Source organism: Patagioenas fasciata, chromosome 4 (genome assembly GCF_037038585.1).
Source record: "Patagioenas fasciata isolate bPatFas1 chromosome 4, bPatFas1.hap1, whole genome shotgun sequence".
Taxonomy (NCBI): Eukaryota; Metazoa; Chordata; class Aves; order Columbiformes; family Columbidae; genus Patagioenas; species Patagioenas fasciata.
The window spans coordinates 72266598-72288974 of NC_092523.1; the positions used below are offsets into that span (position 1 = coordinate 72266598).

At 37.9% G+C, this 22377-nt stretch overlaps 1 protein-coding gene and 1 long non-coding RNA gene across 52 annotated transcripts in view; one reads left to right on the forward strand and one right to left on the reverse strand.

Annotated features, from left to right (window-relative positions):
* The window catches only part of ANK2 (ankyrin 2), a 366844-nt gene that overhangs the window by 18236 nt on the left and 326231 nt on the right, over window positions 1-22377 (reverse strand). For 20 of the 50 annotated variants that reach the window (XM_071808170.1, XM_071808169.1, XM_071808166.1 and 17 more), the window contains 5 exons: window positions 18837-19065; window positions 16195-16320; window positions 14479-14601; window positions 12904-12936; window positions 10124-10145 (listed from right to left, as the gene is read on the reverse strand). In XM_071808170.1, coding sequence (XP_071664271.1) covers window positions 10124-10145; window positions 12904-12936; window positions 14479-14601; window positions 16195-16320; window positions 18837-19065 — 533 coding nt within the window. Of the gene's footprint in view, window positions 1-1078; window positions 6812-10123; window positions 10146-12903; window positions 12937-14478; window positions 14602-16194; window positions 16321-18836; window positions 19066-22377 lie in introns of all 50 variants that reach the window. The other 30 variants (XM_071808135.1, XM_071808142.1, XM_071808141.1 and 27 more) reach the window with 4 other exon arrangements.
* LOC139827845 (uncharacterized) overlaps window positions 1-22377 on the forward strand; it is a 48005-nt gene that overhangs the window by 831 nt on the left and 24797 nt on the right. The window lies entirely within an intron of this gene.

The window sequence follows — 22377 nt, forward strand, 5'->3', positions numbered from 1 at the left end:
CGTTCACATGAAAATCTAAACGAGAACTGAAGTGCCCACTGTGCCTATTTGGGCCAAGAATTTTATTGTAAAACTTCATTCTGACATTAAATTGAAGAGTTTAAGTCAAGAGCCATAGTTTTCCACGCCTCCTTAGTCAATGCCAAGGTTGAAAAAATCTATCCAGACTGGTGCTTGTAATTATGTTCTTCCTGTAGTAGGGAAAGTTTATTCAAACAGTCCATACTGCGCTTCGTATTATTGTTTCTATTTGAGATATTGTTAATTTAAGTGCCTTTGACTATTTCAACTAGGGAGTGATATAAAATACTTACAATGAAGGCAAGGGAAAATCAGATGTTCACTCGCCAGTCTTCACTTACATCAGTAACAGTGAGACTGACAGTTCCTCCCATCCCCAAAGCTAATCTGAGGATGGCAGAATTTGAGTTTCGGTTTTCCCTGAATACACACATGGATTGCAATATCTGAGATTCAGAAAATTGCTTAAGGTTAATGATATTTGCATGTTTCATTTTAGCTGCTGGATTTCCATCATGGCTACTCAGAAGTAGTAGACAAGTAGGTGAGAGGAAAACCAAACACCAGAACCCAAACCAAACACTGCAGATTTCTTTGTGTAACAACTCAAAAGAAAATGGATTTGCCTGTCTCAGTTTCAATCAGTGCCCAAATATTTGATTTTTAGTAAAAAATAATAGCTAAGAATAGGGCCAGGGAAAACCAAAAGCCAAAATGTACATGACCTGAGCGATAGTTTGATGGTAAGACAATACATAGTTTTAGAAGTGTTTTAATTTCTTAAGGTAACACTTCCCATAAGCATTCATGGTTTGCAATCTTGAGATTTTTTTCATAGACAAGAAAAACACAGACACGACACAAAAAACAAACACAACTCACAGGGGAAAAAAGTGCACAACAACCACCAAAAGCTTAAAAGAAAATACCACACACATTACACGTGTATACATACATACACACACACACCAAAGAAATCAAACAAACAAAAATAAAACAACAAAAAGTTTAATTCATGACATGCGTCGCACAGGGAATCCCAGTTGTTGTCAAATACCTTCAGTATGGTCATGGACATTTTCATCAGGGATACGTTCAATCTGAGTCTCTACAGACTCATCCCAAATGGGTCTGGTGTCAAAGATGTCTTCAGGAACTGACTGCTGGGTCTCACTGGATGGCACATTTTCAATTACTGAAACTTCTAGGGCGCTACTGCTCTCATCATCTGAAACTAATTCTTGTTCTCTCTCTGACTGCGTGAGTCTTTCCACTAATTTAGAAGCTTCATCACTAATTTCTTCAAAGAATTCTATGGAGTTTTTGTAAAGGTCAAAAAAATGATCCTTACTTTCTTTTGTGGGACTGTAAGCACTGCGGGAGGCTGTAGTGCTTCTGCTTTTAACTGGCAGCCGTGATGAAAATACCTTGGGTCTTGCTGTTGTTGCCTCATCTGAGTCTAGCTCAAGCTTCATCTCTCTCTCCCTCTCCCTGGTCTCTGCTTCTGCCTCTGCGTAACTCCTAGCTTTGATTGAACGTTTAGTCTTTGGGTCCATGGGAATGCTGCTATCAGATTCAGATTTACTTCGGTTATCTTGTTTCATAGGTAGTTTGCTTGTCATGTCAAGAGCTTTTGGTGACTCTAGCTTGCGGACAGATGTGTCTGTGTGTGTGTATTGTTCAGCTTTTTGCGAAGCTGTTTTGACAGGTATTTTAGACTTTGGTTTTGCTTGGTCGTCTTTTCCTTCAAACTGCGAACTGTCTAGGAAGCCGTCTGTAGGAAGACTCTCGTTTTCCCATTGTTGCAATGACTGCAATGCAGCAGCAGCCGTTCGGACAGGAATTTTGGATTTGCTTTCACAAGAAGGCACTGTCTCCATTAGAGCAGTAGGGATTTCAATCACAGATCTCTGTTCTTCTGGTGAAGAGTCTGGGGACTCATCACCCCGTTCAGAAGAAACAAATCTAGTGACTTTGGAAAAATCTAATTCATCTTCTACTACAGACTGCTCTGGAGAGATAGGGCAAGGCACCTGACTGCTATCGACCGTGTCAGTCTCTGTTCTGCAGAAGGGCTCAGCTTCAGAGGCAGCAGTTTCTTTCTTTGGTGATTTTGAAGAAGCTGAAATACCCATTTTAATCGGAATTCTGGATTTAAGATCTGCTTTTGTGGTGCCTATGCTGACACCTTCAACTGTCATTTCTTCTGATTTATCACTAGGCTCAGATGCTGGGAGTGAATATTTCAATGTATCTTTTTCTTGTATATCTGAGTCCTCCAATTCTGAGGGTGAAAATGGATCTGGTGAGCTTTTCAGCTCAGAAGATACCACCTCTGCTGCTTCTTTCATTTCTTCAGACAAAGAAACTTCTTCCTGGGGCTGCTGCCCCATTTGGAAGAAGTGAAAACTTTCCTCTGGATAGTTCCTTTTGGTCATGTCAATGGCTCCACTTCTAGTCATTTCAAACAACTTTCCTTCCTGGAAAAGAAAAGGATTTTGTTCACTAAGTGGCGTCCCTTCTTCGGTGGGTGTTCTGGCTGGTGTGGTATCAGGTGTTGTGCCTTGTGATCGCCTGTCTACCATCAACCCAAATATCTTCTGTTCCTCCTCTTTCACCCGAGCTTCAAAAGCTTCATCATCTTCACGTATTTCACTCCACATGTCAGAATCCACATCAGTTTTAGTGATGACAACTTGACTGATCAATTTCTCTGTTTCATCCTCAAAGGCAGATTCAGCAAATTTTGTGGAATCTGATGCTGAAGACCCTTGTGATGTTTTCTGAAGTGCATCCTCTGGTTGTGGCTCTGTTTCCTTATCTACTTCCTCTGAAGAGTGATGTTCACTACGTGTGTCTCTGCTAAGTAAAGCTTCACTAGTCTGATCTCTTCCTTCTTCAACAGAATAGTCTTCCCTAGATAGCAGACTTCTGCCAGCTCCTCCCTTACTTTCAGAGTCAGTAAAGAAATGTTCAGAGGACACATTTTCATAAGGGCTTACTATGTAAGGAGCACTACTTTCAGCAGCATCTGCTACACAACTTTCAGGTTCTACTGTTTCAGTGGTAAGGGATGAATTCTCTGTTAAGGGTTCCTCTGCACAAATACCTCTTTGAGATGTTTCAAAACCTGTATCTGCTTTCCCCAAAGCAGAACAGTCAGTGGTATCATCTTCAGCCAGTTTGCAACCTTGTGGTACAGAGTACTCAATGGTACTGTGTCCACAAGAACGATCACCTACTTCATCAGACACAGCTCCCGTAGCAATGAGATCTGTGTGTGGTAACAGTGCAGTGGTTTTGACATCTTTTTCAGTAGTATCGCATTGTGGTGGAGTTAGTGAAGACTCGGCATGAACTTCTTTTTGAGAACTGTCACCAATGGAATGATACAGAGTACCACCAAATCCTGTCACTGGGGCATTGGGACTAACTGTCTCACTGTCATCTGTACTGTCACATTTTGATTCACTGGTTTCTGCTGATACACAACCATCAGAATGACAAGTGCCTGATTCTCTTGTGGAAGCCTTACAGCTGCCCCTAAGGGTACATGGTTCCTTTTTGTCATCTTCCGTTGGCTCATCCTGTTCTGCTTTAATTGCACCTACCCTGGAAGAGCACTGTTTTGAATCAATGGGTTGAAAACCTTCATCAGGGCTAGAACTGGAGTCGATGCTGGATGGTAATGGTGAGGGTGGCTGCACTCGGATCACAGGCTCCATTAAGAGGCCTGAGTCGGCTTCTTTTTTCAGCTGAGTCAATTCCGGCTCACTTTCTGAAGAGGAAGAACTTTTTCTAGATTCAGCTGCAGGTGTCACCACTGTAGGTATATCTCTTTCTTTTACAGCTGTTGACTCTGATTCTTCAGCTTCACATGCAGCTTCTGAATCAGCATCTACAGAAGATTCATCTTGCTTACAATCCTTTTTGTAATCTCTTTTCTGCTTTGCTTCTTGTTCTAACTCATCAAATGTTTTAATTTTGGTCACCATTTTAAACATCTCCTCTTCTGGGGTAAACCTCTTCTTTGGTTCACCTTCTGAATCATCCTCTGCGTCTTCATTGACTTCAGGGATCATGGCTGACTTCGGTATGTTTGACAGTGCCTGTGAGTCTGCTGTCTTAGGTGTAATTTCGTAGCTAATTTCTTCAGAACTAGGAGTTTCAGGTGAAAGAGGACTTTTCCCTGAACTCTCCATGAGGGATGTTTGCTCTAGACTGTCATCATCAGCACTTCCCTCAGGGTCACGGAGAATCCTGGAACGCACCGACGCCAGCTCTGGGTAGGTTTCTCCTTTGCTAAGAACGGGCTGAAGAGGACCCTGCCCCAAAATACCAGCCTTCACTGTTTGTTCTACAGGGCTACTTTCAAGAGAATCGCGGCAGGGAGACTCTTTCATAGGACTGGGCTCCAAAGAATCAGGCGTTTTGTGTGATGAATTGTCTTCTAGCACTGGGCTTGCTTCCAGTGAGTCTTTATGACTTATAGCCAAAGAGTCATCTGCAACTGGGCTAAAGCTTTCACTATCATGGCTAGCAAGTGAAAGTTCCAATTTCTGGGGACTTCTAACGACAGCACGGCGTTCACAGGTTATATCTTTTTCTTTCTCTAAAGCTGTGTCATGTGTTTCAGAAGACTTAGTTAAATGTGCAGTGGTTTTGGATTCTTTATCCCTGCTAATATCTTTCATAATGGAAGCTGAGCTACTTTCTTTAGGTTTATCAGCCTCTTCTTCAGAGGCTGTAGGTACAAGCTCTTCTGACACATGCTCAGAATGAGACTTGCTAGTCTCAGAAACAGCATCTAGCTGTTTTTCAGTAATACCTTTTTTATCTTCCTTTGGAGAGAGTTCCTTCCGAGAACACGTTTCTGCTGTTGTGTGTGCTTTAGCTTCTTCAATTTGCACATCGGTTTTCTTCGGTGAGAATGAAAGGCTTTCAGGGCTCGTTTCTGGAGTCTCTGCCAGACCCTCATGCTTATAACTGTCCTCAGAGCTGATCTGAGGGGTTCCGTCAAGTAGGCTACCTGGAGAATCAGCCACGCCTTCGTGTTTAAGGCTCTCTGAGCTCCCCTCAAAAGCAGCACTTTGCAAAGAAAGAGCAGGAAGGAATCCGTCTTTCACATACTCTGTGGGGAAAGCAACACTGAAAGGACTGGTCAGTACTTGCTCCAGGTTAAGCTCTCCTTCCTCTGTCACTGAAAGGTGTCGGAACTGTTGATATTTGTCATTATCCTCCAGTTCTTCTTTAATTACATCTGAAAAGTCTGTTGAGGTTTTTCTGTCCGGGCTGATTTGGAAGTCAGTATCTCCTTGGTCATCAGAAGTCCTGCCCTTCACAACTGTTGTATCTTTGGCTCTTTCATCATCAAATACTGGAGGAAGAGGTTCAGCTGGTTTTTTGCTACTCTGCTCTTTTACCTGGTCTTTACCCACAGTTTTTTTTGTAATTTTGACTGTAGAAATTTGCAACTTTCCTTTTTTTGATTGTGGCTCTTTCTCTGCTTTTAATATCGTGCTTTGTTTGTCCTTCTGTTTGTCTGTCTTGTGGCTTGATACTTGCCTCGTTTCACTCTGTGGAGTAGTGGTTTTTCTCCGGGTTGTTTCCTTCTCAGGGGGCTGTTGCTTCTGTTTGACAGATTTGTGCTCAAACAGTCCAGATATATTCTTGGATGGGTCTTGACCTGACTGGAAGGCTTTCATCAGTTCACGAACGGACATGGTCTCTTCAAGTCTTTCTGTCTTAGAAGAAGGTGAAACAGGTGGTTGTGCTTTGTGTGCTACTGGTTTTTTGACTTGTACTGGCTTTTTAGAAGCCTTTTCAGCAGTGCCTTCTCTTGTTTGAACTCTGACAGGTAGTTTTGACCGTATTTTTTGTTCATCTTCCACTCGTTTCTGAAGAGCTTTAACTTTATCTTTTATTGAGCCAATAGGAGTTTCCTCTATAACAGGGGATACAGCTTTAGCCTCAGGAGCAGCTGTTGGTGTTAAGCCAGGTTCTCCACCTAGTGACACGTCTGAAGTGGGCTTTGTTAGTCTTGGTTTTTCTTCACTGATGTGCATCTTGCCTTCCTTTTGTTTTTGCTTGTCTCTCAATTTTGTCCTAACCGGCTTTTTCAATTCTAAGGCTGGCTTGTGTTCCTCCTGTGGACTTGTTTCGGTTGTTGATTTTTGTCCTTCTTTTTCAGAATCCCTGCTTATTACTACAGCTTCAAATCTCTCTTCTACTAAGTCTTCTTGTAAGCCTTGTGGCTGTACCTCATGAAGAGAGACATATGTTTTTAAATCCTCTGTAAGGTAATCTACCGCTCCTGTCATGTCTGGCTTCTCCATTTTTGTTGTCCCTTCGTCTACCCTGACTTCTACACAGGTAGGTTCAGTGACTTCTAAAGGAGCATTTCTTCTGGCCTCTTCAATTTCATCATCACTGACAATGACCCATTCTTCCTCTACAAATTCTTGTCTGGAAAGGGACTTCTGCGAAACATGTTCTTCTCTGGTATAGGAACCACCTCTTAGAATTTCATTTACTTTTTCTAAGTCTTCTTTCACTCTTTCAACTATTTCAAAAGGCTCTCCTGGCTCTTCTTCAGTGGGTTTACCAAGATCTTTCACTTTAATGGAGCCTGATTTATCAGAAGGGTCAGTTGTCAAGATGGCAGTCATTTTGATCAAATCTTGTTTCATCTCAGAAACTTCAGACAACAGGTCTGGACTGGCTAGCACAGGGACTTCATTAACCAGATGGCTTTTCAGGATAGATGTTTCTGTAGACTCTGTCTCGTCATCTTTGATGCGAATGAAAAACATTGAAAGTAAAACGGAAATCAAAAATAGAGATTGGAAAATGTAATCAGGACTGATAATGACAGTCTTTGGTTGCAGTGGTAGGAAGGTCAACAAAATGGGCTGGGAATGGTGGATCCACAAAATCTGAGGGTACAAGAGCAAAGCAAAGCTAACAGGGGGAAAAAAAACAAAACCAAACCAAAACTGAAAAGGAAAATGGCAGGAAATAACTTGCTTAACTGTATCAACATAGCACAACCACACATACATTATCAAAGCTGCAACAAACCAAATCAGGACACCACTGGAAAAAAAATAGGAAAAAAAACAAACAAACCAAACAACAAAATTTAAAATAAATACAGAAGAAACACAGTGAAGTTACACAAAGGCATCTCAAGATTGTTCAGATGTTACAGATCAATGTTCAAATAAAAATAAACAAGAAAAAAGGGGGAAAGCATTAGAACTGATTGAAAGTCGATTTCCTCTAAGAGAAAGCCAGTGTTAGCAAACTGTCAGAATAACGTTGGGTTAACATGATTTTTTTTTTCTTAATGACCAAAATAAAAAATAATTCTGCAGTAATCTAAAATATGATCAAATATGTAGAGATCTGAATCAGCTGCAAACCGGCATTTCATCTAAGGGGATTTCACACCTAAACAATGAAACAAACATTCTTTTGTTTTAAGAGGCATGGTCCTTTCCTTGGAGCATCCTCATTGACAACTAATGATTCGACTGAGGGAAGAGAAGACAGAGGGGAAAAGAGAGGTAATAAGAAAAACTGTGAATGAACTTAGAAGTGATTTCAAAGTTTAAAAAATGTAATGTATGGCAACCAAAAATCAGAGACAGTCACACTAGACACATACATACAATTTATGTAAGGCAAGTTATTTCCATGCAAAGCAAAGGTGTTGCAAATGCTGCTGGGTATGTAGCTTTGGTTAAAAACAATAGCTTTAAAATTAATCATATAAATTAAAGATACATGAAAATATTATAAAACATACTGTGGTGAAATATTTTTCTGATCTTTGCAATCAATATATAGTAAGTTGTATGTAAGTAATTCCCATTATGCCATAACTGCCTGCTGGGAATATTTAATTTCAGGAAGGGCTACTAGAAAATGCATATTGAACAGAATGAAACATGCGAGGACTGAAGCGAGTTATGAATAGAATGCAATGCTTAGAAATTATATTTGTACATTTTGCTTTTAAAGGTAGCACATCACACAAAACTTGACACATTTCTGTACTCCAGTCTAGAAGTCCAAGTAGTAAGGCAAATAAGGAGAACCTAATCAATATTTAATTATCTGTATTTCTTTGTAAAAATATCCTCTTTGCTACACTATTTTCTTCTATGTAATGAATGCTGAATGTTTGTGCTGTACATCAGTTATAACCAGATTGCTGGAGGTGATTTTGGTCCTGAAAAGTTGGGTCCTATGGTTCTGCAGGTTTTAGCATGAGCTGTCTAGTGCAGTATTTTGACACGGGTGAGATTTTCTGCATTGTCTCACAAATCCATTTCCTTTTATGTAAGTAATTATTCCCAAACCGAGGACATACACATGTGAGTCCTAGTTCTTAACAGTACCGCTACTGGGCAAAAAAATTGGTCACTTGTATTTTATCTTATTGCACTTAAAAGTTACTTAGACTAAAGGAGACCATTAGCAGAAGTGTAAGGGTACTGAACTAACTGCCTGAAAATAAGTTGCTTGGTTTTAAGTATATTTTCCAGCAATTTGGATATCATGATCTGAGCCATCTCGGGCGTCTTTAGGGAGGGACTTGTTGGTCTCTTTCCTGTTTGTTAAGTATATATTAAATGATTCCTGGGAACAGCATCTCTCTCTCACTCTCTTCTACACAATTCTCAATCTAATTTGCCATTAAGCCAAAGGAAGAAGTAGCAAAACTAAATTGCTATGTGACTGGTATTTTCATTCATTCAGTGTAAGAATCACTAAAAATTCCAGCTCTACACTATGTCGAATTTAGATGAGTCAGTGACAGCCACAGCTGAGCAACCTCACCAAACCTGCATCTTATCCACCTTCCGTAGGGCAGGTGTACTGCACTGAGTAAATAACTATTTGGCAGAGAGAGCATTCAAGTCCTTTTTCATTTATATGTTTTACTGTTCTATTGAATTCACCTCCAATTTCCCATGGCCAAGGTGAGTCATGGGGCAGGAGAAATTCCGTTCTGCTGGCTATACTATGGTGGTTTTTTTCCATTTTGATTATTGGTCACCCTGATATAAATAATAATGAATTAGAGCAAAAATCTGTTACTAATAATGTTGTTAAACGTGGTGAATACTATTTCCCACCATGTTATCAGTGATTTTGTAACCCTGATGTCTTTTATTCTCCTGATGAAGCATTTCTACTTTAGACAAAGGTTATAGGGGAATGATCATCCTTTTGATCTTCAGGATCATGGTGCTGTTGTCTTTTCAATTAAAACATGTACATAGTACATCAAGAATAAATAACATTCAAAATGAAATGTAGAAAAAAGGCAAGATATTGCACTTTAAACTGGAAACAAGACAGAAGTCATTCTTTTCCTAAACAGATTTAAGAAATCACTGCATTTGAAAGCAGTTCTTATTAAATTATATACTCTTCAGACTGAATATAGATTTGTTTGATTGGCATCTTCACTAAAGGAGATCTTTGGCCTTGTGAACCACTCACTCTCTGTTTCTAATAATGTGTTGATTCTGTATATACAAAGGGTAACTATGCTGTACCAAGCTTAACAGTCATATTTCCAGTCATATTTCACCACAGTAAAGGGAGGGGAGGGAAGGAGGGTTAAACAGCCTGATTACTTTGGACAGTATCACTTTTTTGCATGCTTGTTATTTCATGAATTCAATGAAATATATTGCAGCATTAATTACATTTTCATTAAAAATGATACTGTCATTTATCTCTAAATATGAGGCAACAATATGTATCAACAAATGGACAAAACAAAAAATGGAGGTATGAGCATCCATACAAGCAAAATAGCAATAGCGGGATCAATCACTAGAGATGTCAAAGGAAAGTAAATGCTTAGATGAACTGTTTTAAACTGTATTACTTGTTAAATTATACATTAAAATGTATTTAATTGAATAACTGCTTTCGTATTAAATTGGTTTCTGTTACATTTTTAAAATATTGATGTTATTAGCAACAGCAGTTAAAGCTTAGCTCTCTTTCATGCTTATCTTTAGTCTTAACAATCTTTCATACAAACTGCATTATACCACGTAAAAAATAAAAATCTTACTTTTTTCTGAAGTCATATCAACCTGGAGGAGAAAAAAGGGGAAAATTTAAAAATTCCAATATAATCAATATATATAAAGTCACTAGTGAACTACTACAGGTTGAGTCAAATCCACTAGACGTATGGCGACACACAGATTCATTGACTTAGAGGGAACCAAGAATGTATTTAAAATAGCGGTAAAAGCATGGCTTAATTTATATAGTGTTGCTAATGAAAGGAAAATGGTTCCTTTGCTATAGTTATAGTAAATAGTAGATGCTAAATGTTGCAATGTATTTTCTTTAAATGTAGCTAGCGCTATGGAGGACCCAGACTTTCGCATTACTGGGTATATATTGTTGTGTTGTTCTTAATTTATTTCTTCTTATCTAAAGCAAAAAAGTCCAATATTGTCATCTGAAGGCACATCTCCCATCTGGAAGGCAACCAGTATGCTTTGCACAGAGTTTCATTGTACATATTCATTCTGAGATCATGTTATGCATTTTTGCCTCTGTGCTTTGTGATGATGAAAATCAGGTGCAGAGATTACTGCAGACTTCAAGTCTGGCCTTGGGCAGTAAGATGTCCCTAATAGCTACTGATACCTCTAAATGGAAGCAGTGACAGCCCTCGGGGGCCATCTTCCTGACTTTTTCAGAGCGTATTTGGGTATAGACTGAAAAAGCTACATCAAAAAAAAAAAAAGCAATGGCAGACTATGAGAACTCAAGAAGCAAATGCTGCAAGTTGCCTTGTAGTTTGACTTTTTTCCAGTTCTGCTGGCACAATTGTTTGTCCCCACAACCAAAAAAACAGATTTATTGTGTAAACTTGGATATGCAAAATTATGCAAAGACAGAATTAGCAGTAAACATTTAATTTCCAAACAAACTTGTGGTGGTAGGATAACGCTGAGGAATCAAAAACTGGCTATGCAGCAGTGTTGATATAATATACTGTGTATGTTAAAGCCCTCAAGACAGTTTTTAGTGAGTGTTGAAAAAGTTTTACTTGTTTAGAAGTATTCTTTATAAAGATAAATGCAATGTATTATCTCAGTTAAGATGCTAGTAATTCTTGCTTTTCCATAAACTCAAAATGAATACAAGTAAATCACCTACGTGTTCATACATGCCTTGCAATCCTTTAGGGTCACATTTTTAAACCTCACACTTAGCAGTGTGTATTACAGATGCAGTATGGTGTGAATTCCTCTAATTCACAGATTGCTCTGCATGGTAACCCAGGATCCCTGGGATACTCTAATTCCCGTAAGTTCCACAAAATCAGTCTGGAATTATGTCAGCACACTAATTAATATTATTAACATAAAAATGAATGAAATAAACAAAGAAATAACTTTAAATGGATGGTATTCTTACCCACCAGTGACCCTATCTTTTTGTGCTTTAGTTTCTTACATAAAAACATTAGAAGTAATCAATGTTTGGAAAAATAATTTTCCAATATCCTTTACATTGCTTTTCTAGAGCATAGATTTGTTAGAAACAACTTTTGGGGACTTTACCGGGAGTGCACAGACAGCATTATAGAGGCCAGAAGAATTAATTTTGTGCTCTTTGTATAAAATTGAATGATCACCTGATAAGAATTGAATGATCACCTGATAAGAAATGTTAATTTCTGAATGAATGTAGTGGGAATTAGGTTAAAAACTTCAGCCATGTTTTCACTTGACTGTGCCTATATTTCAGCACTGAAACAAGAGTGGTAAATATTTTTGCAATGATAATATGAAGCTGCAATCCATGCAACAAAACTTCCGACCTCTGTTTTGCAGTGCATGGAAAAGACGTCCGTTGCTGGAGAGAAGGCTATTCTCCCTCTTACTTGTTTCCAACAGCTGAACATCATCAAAATGTGGTGGTGCTTTTCTAATGTTACTCATTCATGTAGAGGTCAGACCTTCAGAAACATCTACAACTGCCAGACTGGGGCTGGGAATGTAAGGGGAGTTGGCCACATTCCTCCACTAAGATGCAATTCAGTTTATGCTAAAGATGAAAACTCTAGACCTTTAACTTCGGGTAAACTCTCTCGTAACTTCTGGATTAACACTGATTCTGTACTGGATGTTATTATCCAACCCAGAAATCTGTAAGATCCAGTCCACTGGGTGTAAAAATGGACAAGGTTTTCAGCCCTTTCAGATAGACAGGTAGTGCTTTCAACTGCAATCTGGTTGCGGACTCCTCACGGCAGCCGGGAACTCGCTGATAGGAGGTAATTGTTGGATTTAGGTCTGTTCCTCTGCCTCCATACCCCCCACCCACCACCACTAACTAGAGGAAGCGTATTCAGACTGTGCTTAGGGGTCAATAAAAGTACACTATGCCAATGAGCCACTGGCTCTGAATAGTTATTTTTAAGATGCAGGATGGTTCTCAGAATCAGAAAAATCAATCCCATTTCCCCTTTTTTTGTGCTGCACAAAAACACAAATGAAAGAAATGCACTTGTATGGCTTTTTCCTGGGAAAAATAATTTTAAAATTATTAAGAAACTATTTTGAAAACAAGATGAACTATTATATACCTCTAAAACCAGTGCATCTGAATCAGCAAAACTTTAACGTAGGGCAAGTTAAACTCAGTAAATCCCAAAAGTGAGCCTGTGCAAGATCCTTTTAAATGCGCTCCTCCCCATTATTTTAGCAGCAATGAGCTAATGATTCATCTGCCTGTTTCACTACAGACTTGATCTTCCAAGCTATATCTGTTAGTTGTATTTTAGTTAGTGTGCATAAGCAATAAATGCTGTTAGAGCAACATTACCTCTTCTTCTTGTTCTTGATCTGATTCTGATTCCTTTCAGTTCCAAAATGCCATGCAAAAAGAGAAAGGGAAAACAGAGCAGGCAAAATGCAATTTTTTTTCAGAATAGTGTAGGAAAAAATATTTTCTGACAACATTTAACAGAAAAGAAGAAAATGCAGTAAGTTTCTGCAGTTGATTTCTTATTTCAAAAAGCAGCAAAACTCAAAACTGTCAGTTTAAAACACAAAAGGCTACAGAATCAAGCAAAGTTGCTCCTGGGTGTTAAAATTTTAGTGATCTTTAATTGTACCAAAACTTAAAATATATACATGCTTTTTTGCCCATAAGTAAGCACAAATAAATACTTTAATTAAGAAAGTTACTCTTTTAAAGTGAAAATATGTTGAGATGTGTTATTTTCAAATTATACAAAAATCTTGCGATAAAAAAATATATGCTAAAAATGCTGAGACAAATTGAACACCACAGGCAAGATTTTGGTCAAACAGACTAAGACATTACTAAAAGGCATGCAGCTCCTAATCTGACAAGGAAAATAAAACATCCTCGTCATCACAGAATAGCAATAACTTGACTCTTCACAGGGAAACAAGTGCTTCATAATATCTAATCTCACCCAAACAGAAAACAAGTGCACTCCCATGATTTATGAGAATTTAACTGGTCTCAAGCTTCTCGTTTAAAAATATTAACTTATACTAGACTTCTTCTCTCCTTTTTCTGCCCTTGATATTGGACCATTTTCTTCCCCAGATATATTAATAACTGTTATAAAAATATTCTGAAGAAAGAACATTTACACGCTGTAACATATTCATAGATTCCTCAAAGCATTTATCAGATATAGGAAGAAAAATCAGTGAGAAAAGTCAATGCAATATTAAAATCTAGTCCAAGAAAATATTTTTGGCACTGCTGTAAATTTTCTAAATTCTAGAGCTCAAGTCTGTGACATTTTTACAACTATCACCATGGATAAAAAATTTGGTTAGCTAAAAATGCTATTATTGCAAATCCCATTAACTTTCAAATTGGCAAATGAAAAAAAAAAGGTCAAATAGTTTTCAGCCCTTGTGTACTTCATACCTGAAGAACATCATATGATCTACAGGCATTTCCTTGAAACTTTGTAAAACAAGAATTAATAGTTACCCCACCTCCAGAGAGGTGTCACAAGACATAGTTAGACAGGTGAGAAGTCTTTGGCAAAATAAAAAATGGACCTAGAGATACTCATTGAGTCCTAGATATGTCTCATCCCTGAACAGAATCTGGGTAAAATTTCTACACAAAATAAAATCAGTATAGGTCTTGTGCAATACCAAACGAAACCCTGGGAGCTATGTAGTGCAAATTGGATTTTCATGTTCCTTCTGAGTCCTCAGAAAATATTCAATAACATCTTTGAACATTGACATTAAGAGTACCAAACCCAAGAAACTGAAAGCCCTTGGGTGCTATTTTTACTTCTTTAAAATACTTGACTATGAAGCTGTAAGAATATTTTGCCCTTCTTGTTTCTTGTTTATATTATAATCCTGATTACTATAGATCAGTGTAATTTCACAGTACCTTTGTGTAAACAGGCAAAGTGATGTTTAAATTACATATGGCTTGATGAACGAGGCCTCTTGTAGATTTTGGCTCCTTCATGAATGATAATCGTCCACAGGGTTCTTGAGTGGTATCTCGCACCTGGTAGAGCAAACAAACAGAGATCTAATCTATTGTTTTGCTATTTTGCTGTATGATCTACTTGGGTCACTCAAAACTATTTAGCAGAAAGAGGCCAGACATGGGAGGAAAAGTCCATGTAGACAAAAAGAACGTGCTCTCTCTCTTTTTTCCCTGCTTGTTTGTAAACGTACATATGGATGTATTTGTGTGTCAAAGCCAGAGAAGACACAAGCATGTACACGCTTACACATTGGAATCTTATTTACAGAAGGCAGTCCTAACGCTGTAATCACCATCTTGAAAGAAAAGAGACATTCCAATGTGATTAAGCTTCTATGATAACTTAGAGTACCAAATTTTCACTGAAATGGTCCCCAAACTTCACGGTAATAACAGAGACTCATTCTGAATTAGGCGACAAAATGAGCTAGAAAATTTCCCCCCCCATATGGCAAGAATACGTATTTATGTTGATGTTAGAAATAACTCCCTGCTGAAAAACACAGTATTAAATATTGTTCATTTGGCTGCTCTTGTGGCTGAAAACGGTGAAAGATACACTTAAAATTTCTCCTCTTGCAAAACGTTTTCTCAAATGTATCGATAATCCTAGTCTTAGAATGAAGACATTTTCTGGAACACATTTATCAGCATGACCATTACAATCTACAAGAGGTACTACAGTATGCCATACTGCAAGATTTTGTGCTGAATCTTAGACAAATTTTTTTCATGGTTCTTAGTATTAACAAATGGAAGCACTTTTGGTTTAGTTTTTGTAAATAATGTCAGGAGGATTAAATAAGATATCACAGAAGAAATACAACTGAAAGCATTACCTTAGTCTGAACTGATAAAATCATACGATCAGATAAATATGTATTAACTTTGCCAGACTGAAAATACTCTAGAGGCAAGGATACCCAGTTTTGAAAATATTTTAGAAAATACATCATGGAGAAAAATATGCAAAGCCAAAGATAAGTGGTGGCATAGATAAAGTTGTAATTAAAATAAGCGTATAAAATATTGCTGGAAAGGAGGAAGAGACTTCAGAAGCTGTCTAGCAACATACAACAAAACTGACCCATACTTTTCCTACTGTAGCATCAAGGAAGTTTTGCATTGCCACTGAAAGAAGGAGATTGGTTGAAGAGGAGTTATATCTGTTCTTATAGCCATATACATATGGTTACAACGATCATATTTTAAAAGATTTCTGCCAATTCTACAATGCTTTCTGATACTTTTTGCAGTTTCCGCATTTTTTCCTGCAATATATGAAACCATGATACAGAAAAGCAAACAAGACTAACTTGATCAGCTTTTTAGATTATTAGGTAGAGAACAGGATTCCTGGAGGTCTCGTTTTGGTGTCTGGACACAAGCACATATAGCACAACACAGGCACATGTAATTATATATTTGAAGAAAAAAATTACTGAATTTTAGGTAGCCACTTCCATACATCTGGTCATTTTGACTACTCAAGTCAACGTTTAACCCACTAATAAAATAATTTGGAACTGTTCTTCAGTCTGCTAAGTTTATTGCAAATTAAGAATTAAATATGAGCTATGAATTATATTCATATCTCTGTCATAACATTACCTTAACAAACAGAGGAAGTCTGTTTTCTTTGAAGGCAAAGAAACTGAATATATGGTGTTGCCCACTCTTTGTTAGTGGCACCAAATTGCCAAAGCAGTCAACATAGATGGGTTTTCCTTCTAATACCTATTGGAAATGAAAAAGCAGCAAAGCAGCAATTAATCACAGTGAGGTGGTTAGGACTTCTTCTTAAGCATAATTCTACAGTAGTTTTGATCAATTTCTTAAATTGTTAGGTCTTGTCAGCACTTACAAGGCTTGTTATGTCCAGTTACCTAAAATCTGTGGAAGGATTTCAGATTATTAAATTCCATTTGTAATATATTGTTAATCCAATAACAATAGCATGACATTATAAATGACAAAATGAGTATTCAGTGTCATGACTCTGGGCACATTCTCAATCTATATAATTTGTATTTTTATTTGCTCTAATTTTAGCATACTTTGCTAACCTGGGCTCATGATGACAGTTAAAGAAACATCTTCTTGAGCAATCAAATCAAAAGTCCTAGTTTAGACTGACAGGATAACAAACCAGTCTGGGAATATCATGAAGTTGCAGAGGACCTTTTTACCAATGCAACAACTTTCTAAATTAGATCACCCATGCATTTAATCTATTTGCAACAATCTGCTGCAGCAGGCAAAGGATATAGATCAGTAGAATGTATTATTTCAGCTTGATTTATAAAGGCCTAGAACTTTTGAAAGTCGAGCCTCAGGTAAATGCCTCTCTGAAATGCCTATACAATGATACTACCTACATCTTTGGATTGCTATTGTTATGGCCCCTCTCAGCTTACCAGTTTTGGAGACGTTACCTTCAAACCGCCAGTATATTAATGTTTCATCCTTACACTCCAAAAATTCAGCCTTGGCATTCCATTTTACCAGCCCGTATTTTATCTAGCTGCTCTGCACAAGAAATGCCTGTCAGACCTTCAGGAGCAGTGAGCATAAATTTTGTTTTTAAAGGTGGGTTTCTCACCCAAAGAGACCATACTAAGCAGACAAATACACTGTGCGTGTAATTTAAAACGCTTGAAATTTGTCATCCCTTATGAGGAAGCTGACAGAGCTAGAAAAACTGCATTTAGCAGGCAGTTTGCTGGATTCCACATGGGAAAGCTTTTGTTTGTTTAGCAATGTGATTTTCTTTTTCTTTGTTTGTTTTGTTTTTGGTGGAGCAGAATATTAATCAAACTTGCTAGTTTAACTCCTTGGTATGCAAAAATGCCGACAAAGCATGACTACTGTTGACTGCCTTGTTGGTCAGTGACATGCATCTTATGGACCTATTAGAAGCTGAGATTTACCTGCCCTTTTTGGCCATGACTATCTCCCCTTTTCTCACAACACCCACTTCGTATCAGGCTGAGGAACATAACAGTTCAAAAAACAACACCCTCAAAACTCTTCTTTACTAAGACATTGCTCTAAGAGTAAGTCATTAACGAAAAAATTCAAGGTGTCTCCTGGCAGTTTTCTACCGAGCTAATTAAAAAAAAGGAACCACTGTAGACCACCACAGAAATGACTAAATTACTATGAGGTACCTGTATTGAATTTAGGGTTAGCCTCCATCCATAGAACTTTGGTTTAGGCTGAGGAAAAAGCCCAGTTACAACACCTATCTGTTATCTTTCAGCTCACTGACTTAAGTCTTTGGTCTTGTTGTGCACTTGAAATCCCAACCAAGTTATGCAAAATTCTTACAATTATTGCATTTTGTTTAATAAAAGCCATGGGGAAACATCTCCTGCTTGCATAACTATCCATCTCAAATAGATTTCATGATACTTAGTTGGCAATTGCTGCTCCAGTTCTCAATCTGAATGAAGAAATGCTGACCTGACGCCAGACAAAAGGAGGACAAAGAACCTGAAACTGCTGGAGTAAAATGGTAACTCCCAACTTCATTTTATTACCTGATTTCCTAGCATAAAATCAGTGCAGTTTCTAAGTACAAGTGTTTAACAGGTCTTTCGGGAAACCCAGTTTCAAATTTGGAAACCAAATTCTTTCAGTTCAGTTTTGTCTTATAGGTTCTTCTAAACCTCAGTCCCATAACAGAGAGCTCAGATTGAACCAGCCCACAGCCGTGTTACTATCTATCTCCTTAAAAAACAGCTTAAGGTTCCCGAGACCTACTTTTTTGATTGCTGAGGACTTCCCCCTGAGAACACATGTGAGCTCCCGTTTGAATGGCAATGATGCTATGGAGAAAGCAAAAAACTGGTATTACCAAAGTCAGACAGGGAGTTCATTTCTACCTTCTGATAACCAGCTCATTGGATTCCCTTGTGGGTGAGGCTCACAATTACCTTTCACCTTGGCAGGTTGACCCAACAGGACCCAAATGCAGTCAGGTGAATATAGATAACCTTTCCATCAACCCTGCGGACTAAGAGATTGAGAACTGCCCACTGAGAATAGGATTTCATCACTCATATCCAGCAGCTAGTTTTCCCTTGCATCTGACAAAAATCAAAGTTTACAGCTTATCATGATGCATGGTGCTGCATCTTGACAGTATTTGTTTGTTGGCACTATTATCTTTCAGTACTTGTGGCAGGCAGAAGGCAGAAAATATTAGCTTAAAATCAGACATGAGAAAAAAGGATAAAACTGTACAGTACCTCTACATCTCTGCTTCTGGCAACTTCAGAAAAGTTTTCTTGTTGTTCTAGAGTTTTATCCACCTTGTCATCTGTCATGCAAAAACATCTTAACCGTGCTTCAATGGGATCATGTGATTTGGCAAACACGACAAATTTGGCCATGTAGGGGACACAGATAATCTCTCTGTACACTTGGGAAGCAAAAGTAACAGATTCTTGTGTCTGTCGACAGTCTATCAACCAAAATCTGGAAAAGAAGATGAAGAGTTGTGTAATCAGCACAAAAAGATCTCAGCAAGAAAATTTTTAGTTTTCTTTCCACCTTGGCAGCATGAGCTGCAAATGTATATGAAACTGTATATGACAAGTCAGAAGGAAATAAAAAAAACAGTTACCATTTGGGAAGAATATTCTAAGATTGCTCATGGAACCCCCTGTGTATTAGGAGCACGAAGCAAAATCAACAGGAAAAGCATTTGGATCAGAACTTAACTCTCCTAAATACCAGATGCAAACCCTTCACAGGGTCTCCTGCTGGATAAATTCCAGGCCATTGTTTGCCTTTCTAGTAAGATCTCACTCAACTAGAAGCTTTTTTGCTTCCAGGTACATGACTGGCTTTTAAAGAAGTTCACTTGTCCTGTGGCAGTCTCATACACCTCCTCTGAAAATTTAAATATATGAAACTTTTCATATTTTTGTGTTTATAAAACACATATAGTACATTTATAAGATTTTTAATAATATTTAAACAATTATTGATGGCTTACCAAAATCAAGAAATTCTGGAAATTCATCAGAGTATCAAAAAAATGTTTTTTCTTCTATTCAAAAGCTGGCTTTGGCCTAAACATTGTGTTCATCTGAACTGATTCCTTATAGTGAGAATATGTGATCAAACGATTCCTGCCTTTTACTAATTAAAAAAATCTCTTCTAGAATAAGCTCAGTTGTGATCTTACCAGTTTTCTTCTGGAGCCACCCAAAAAGTCTCTGCATTTGTTCTTGTTTGTCACATATCATTATTTGATTTCTGTGCAGACTATTAGTAAAGAAGGGTGTACTGGAAGTGTACAGTTGAGATTTCCCCTAAAATGTGACTCTGCAATATGTGCCTTTCATCTAGAGAAACACAGGTGCTTTTAGACAGCTGGTTGCTGCTAAACGTATGATGACGCAGAAGAGTAATGACCCATAAAAATCTTACTAAAATTGCTTGTATCTAGTCATATGCTGATCCTGTCATATATCTTCCAGGTTATGACTAAATTGTGAGACTACAGAGTGGGAAATTTCATCATGTTTTCTTTAGTTCCCTGAAATCTTCTTAGGCATTGTAGAATTTCCCGTTTGTTAAGTGCTGGAGACATCAGCGTACTGCACTTAGGTGTTTGTGACTTGTGTACAAACTCCTGACACGACAGGGACGCTGTGAAAGTTTCCTGAATTTTACTGGTGAGGAACAGGAGACTGAAATGGCTTTTGGCATGTGTTGCTAATCCTTCGGTCTGTTCTAGGACCTGCATCTCTAATAGGTCAAATATAAAGCTGCCTTGCTCAAAACATTTGTTTTTCTTCTACAGTCTAGCTTAAAGGTTAGTGGCACATTCCTTAAATACCGCATGAAAAACGGAGGGTCTTTAGGTGAATGTAAATGATTGTGTCCACCGTGTAACACTGCATGCAAAATCAGAAATTATTCTTATGTGAGTTCAGTCAAAGACTTTTAACTTTGATATTTGTGGTAAGTTTTTGTTATGCATATTGAAGAATAGCGATAAATATAATTTTACATTTGAGTCATATTGTATTTTGAAGATCCTGAAAGCAGATGTGTCCACATCTGCTTCCTGCTACCCTTGCCTCACAGCAGCTTTGATCACCACTGACTCTCTTATCATGGTTTCTTGCATGCCATTTTACTGACAGCATCTTTCTAATATATAACACTGAATCTCCTGCACCAGTGGTTCCCAGTCTAGCACGTGTACCACAAGTCAAACATAAACATGTTCAAAGCAACAGGCAAATACTATGGGAATAAATTACTTCCTCTGCATGGTGCAAAGCCAGGAGCTGACACTGCTTTCTCACTCAGGTACTTCCATGCCAGAGAAATACTTTAGGATTCCTGAAGTAAGGTCATCATTTGTCTCATTTCACTAACACAATTACTATAACAGATGTCTGTTACAAATTATTACTAGTACATGTTACTTGGAACAAACTACGTCAAAACTTAATCAAACATACACAGTTACTTAAGACATGTCTAGAACTTCAGCTTCCAGAACAGGTCCCCTTGTGTCAAAAATGCCTCTCCTCTTCCCTGGAAACTACAGGTTCTTTACCATTTCTTTAGGTCATTCAGGCCAGGACAACATTCCCTAATAATAAAAAAAACTACACAATTTCCTTATACCTTTGTCAAGACAACTGAATTGCTCTTTTGCAAAGGTTACAGCTTTCACTTAAAATAATTCTACTTCCAAAACATAAGAGCAGAAACGCATCAAGCATTTTACAAGGAGTAACATGTATTGCCTTCTTTCTCAGAAATCACTTCAGTGAATTTCTCTGTGGAGCTGATGCCATTTCTTTTGAATCAAATTCAGTGTGTGGGTGAAAAGCATGCCTGAGTTTGACAGCCGTAGTATGGAGATGGACGTCATGAGAGGTCAAAGACACCTCAAAAGCTGATATAATCTACAGGGGGCTTATTATTTACTGTAGAATACATGGTGTTATAACCCACATAGTACACATTTCAAGTGTGATTTCTCTGGTCTTACTCATCTGCAGCTGAATAATAGTGAATTTCACGCTCTGCTTATCTTCAGAACATTTAACAAACACACTGGTTAAAAAACATGCTGATGACATTTGAAAAAGAGAAACCATGTTTGGTACATAAAGGCTCTGCATACTGATACTTTACTTTTCATGTGTGGGAGAATTATGCTATGATAGACTCAAACTGGAGAGGGTATATGCTCTGAGAAACCACCATCTGCTCAAATGATTTGCTGTCATACACCAGGGGCAAAAAAGCCCAAACAGATACTAAAGTATTTAAAAAGCTGCAGCTCAGGAAATGGAAAACAGCTATGCCTGAAGGTATTTTAGAAAAATGTATCTCTTTCCCAAGCTCATTTTGGACAGAATCAGTCCTATGAACGGGAAAATTGTTCTCCACCATTAATGATTTAACTAGGCATAAACAAGTTATTGTGAATAGCAAACAGTCAGGAATGAGCTGTTTCTCAGCAGGGCTCAAAGGTAAAAGGGTAGATGCACTTTTAGACCGGGGGAAATAAGGTAATTAATCATCTGACTGTGAACACATGAAAAATCAAAATTGTCATTTTCTAACTTTAACTGCATGGAAAATCACGTTTGGGTTAGCGTAGTCTGTTGAACATTCATTTAGATTAAAAAGAAAAGGTGGAACATATTAAAATCTCTACGTGGGACCCAGCCTATATCCCAAAACATTAGTAATAGTAATCAATTTTAATCTCACCATCGGGATTCGGTAATATCCACTACTAATATTGAT